Source organism: Stomoxys calcitrans, chromosome 2, assembly GCF_963082655.1.
Source record: "Stomoxys calcitrans chromosome 2, idStoCalc2.1, whole genome shotgun sequence".
Classification (NCBI taxonomy): Eukaryota; Metazoa; Arthropoda; class Insecta; order Diptera; family Muscidae; genus Stomoxys; species Stomoxys calcitrans.
The window spans coordinates 44080390-44082890 of NC_081553.1; the positions used below are offsets into that span (position 1 = coordinate 44080390).

Below are 2501 nucleotides of genomic sequence, written 5' to 3' on the forward strand. Positions count from 1 at the left end.
TGAGATTTTCTGTGTTCACAGATTGTTTTCAGTTAGCATGGTAGGACGTTATTAGATTCGTTGAAAAAAAAGAGAAATGGAAGAATTATGGAAGTCTAAAATGCAGATTTCGGTGGTCAATGAACTACAATGCTGTCTTGTAATGCGTTAATTGAAGAGGGCTTGTTTGTAAAGACATGAGCATTGACAAAGCTCCACAAAAAATAGTCTAAATTCGTTAAATCGCACGATCTAGGCGGCCAATTGACCGGTCCCGAATGTGAAATAAAATTTTCACCAAACTCGTCTCTCAATAAATCCATTGTTACGCGTGCTGTATGGAATGTGGCACCGTCTTGTTGAAACCACATGTCATGCAAGTCAAGCTCTTGCATTTTGGGCAAAAATAGTTGGATATCATCTCACGATAGCGCCCACCACTCACAGTTAGTTTATGATTCGCATCATCTTTGAAGAAGTACGGTCCAATAATGCCACCAGCCCCTAAACCACACCAAAGTATGACTTTTTCAGGATGCATTGGTATTACTTGCAATGCTTCTGGCAGATTTTCACTTCAAAATCCTTAATTATGCTTATTGCGGTACCCATAGGGCCAAAAACCCAACTGACCTTAAAATGGAAGAAACCCTCGATGAACTTTCTTAACAGAGCACGCATTTTGATAATAAAATTCAATAATTTGCAAGCGTTGTTCGTTTGTAAGAGGATTCATGGTTAAATTATAGACCAAACTGAAGATGTTTGACGGTGAAACAAAACACAAAACGTGCGGGAGCTGTTTAAACCAGTATTGCCAAAAAGATAATAGCTAAAAAATCACCCCATACGAGATAGTTGTATACAGATCCATGCTCACATAGCATGTTATTTTTCATTTGTCTAAGTGATTAAAATGTCAAAAAACCAATTAAAGGAATATCAAAGCGAAATTTATTTAAAGAATTTTTTTAAAGTTAATGAGAGCATAAAAAATAAATTTTTAAAAGTTAACACACAGCAAAGTAATTTTTGTTTAATTATTAATTTTGATTTTGAGAGCTTAGAAAATATTCAAAATCAAACAGCCACTAGTGTCGTTGCGTCCATAGAATGGATTGTTCATGGTTGTGCTTTCAAAATCTATGGAGGATGAGGCCATTGGGTAGACATCTACACAGAAGTGACCACTGCATTTGGAGCAATCGACAGCGCCACGAATGCAGCTTTCAATGTTGTGGTTGGTTTCCGAGATTTTGGTTAAAGTGGCATTGTGGACATCGAAAATGCATTCGTGAAGGTTTTGAATGTCGATGGTGGAGGAGTTTTTAGCCGACTCCATTTGCTTAGAGAATGTATTTTGATTCTTGGCGGTATAAGCATTAGCATCGGCCACCTATAACGAGCCATACAAAATTAAATTCAATTAATAAATATTTTGTTGTTAGTACTAACCGCCTTGTTAAGACACACTGTCTGATTTTTCAACATGGTCTCATTGAATTTATTTTCACAGCGTGTTACGTCTTTCTCAAAGACATGACTGTAGTGATGTGCCAATGTAAAATTGGTGACTTGCAGGGGCATGATGAGACGATTTATACGAGATTTTGCATGAGAAATACATTTATCGAACTTCTTCTCAGCCCATTGCTTTGTTGGCATTGTGTCTGAGTTTTGCTCAACACAATCTTTGGTGACATTGCTCTTAGCCGACAAAGGTTCCCATTTTTCATTGGCCATAATAATTTCACCCAAGAGGGCATCCTTTTGGAATTCCACTGCATCGACTCGGGCCAAAAAGGAGTCTTTGAAGGCATTAATTTCCAGGCCATACAACCAGATATTGAAAGCATAGAGACGTCTATGGGCACTGATATATTCCTCATTGCGCAACGATGTAAGATTACCCAAAATGTTTTCGATTGGGTTCTAAAATGATATGGATTTATTCATTAATGGATGTTTTTCGAAGAGGCACAAATAAATTACCTGTTGAGCCTTGGCAAAGGCTATCAGGGCCAACACTGCCAAAATTTTCAAGCAAGCCATTTTTGTTCGTAGTGTTTCTAATGTGATACCTTCAAGTCGATTGACTCTTGGTCTTGAAAATTTTCTTTTTTTATACAAGCGTTGGTTACTCATTTTCATATCTGGAAATTTCTAATAAATCTTTAACGAAGAATGAATGCATTTAATTAATCATTTTCTATCAGTTTTAGTTGATTTTGTGTAAATATATTCTAAAAGAAATTTCCCCAAAAAAAATGCATTCGTAAAAAATTGTGAGGTTAGTGTATGAATATTTGGTGAAGAAACCCGGGTTTTGGTATTGATTTGAAACACGTAAAACATATTTAGTTCGGCCGTGCTGAACTTTGGATACCCACCACCATTCTCCACTACCATGTCCAAGGTTATTTCCAAACTGTCAATCTGAGAACTCTAATACAAGCCAGCTTCACCGAAATCGGACAATAAATCAGCTTTTTATGGGATTAAGACCCCTAATTGGAAGATCG

At 36.7% G+C, this 2501-nt stretch overlaps 1 protein-coding gene across 1 annotated transcript; it reads right to left on the reverse strand.

Moving 5' to 3' along the window:
• Nucleotides 1–910: 910 nt before the first annotated feature.
• LOC106086058 (uncharacterized) lies at nucleotides 911–2095 on the reverse strand. Its single transcript, XM_013250576.2, has 3 exons — nucleotides 1972–2095; nucleotides 1435–1911; nucleotides 911–1375 (listed from the first exon to the last, which is right to left on the reverse strand). Exons 1-3 carry the CDS (start codon nucleotides 2029–2031, stop codon nucleotides 1043–1045), a joined length of 870 nt encoding a protein of 289 aa, XP_013106030.1. The 5' UTR covers nucleotides 2032–2095; the 3' UTR covers nucleotides 911–1042.
• Between the last annotated feature and the right edge of the window lie 406 nt (nucleotides 2096–2501).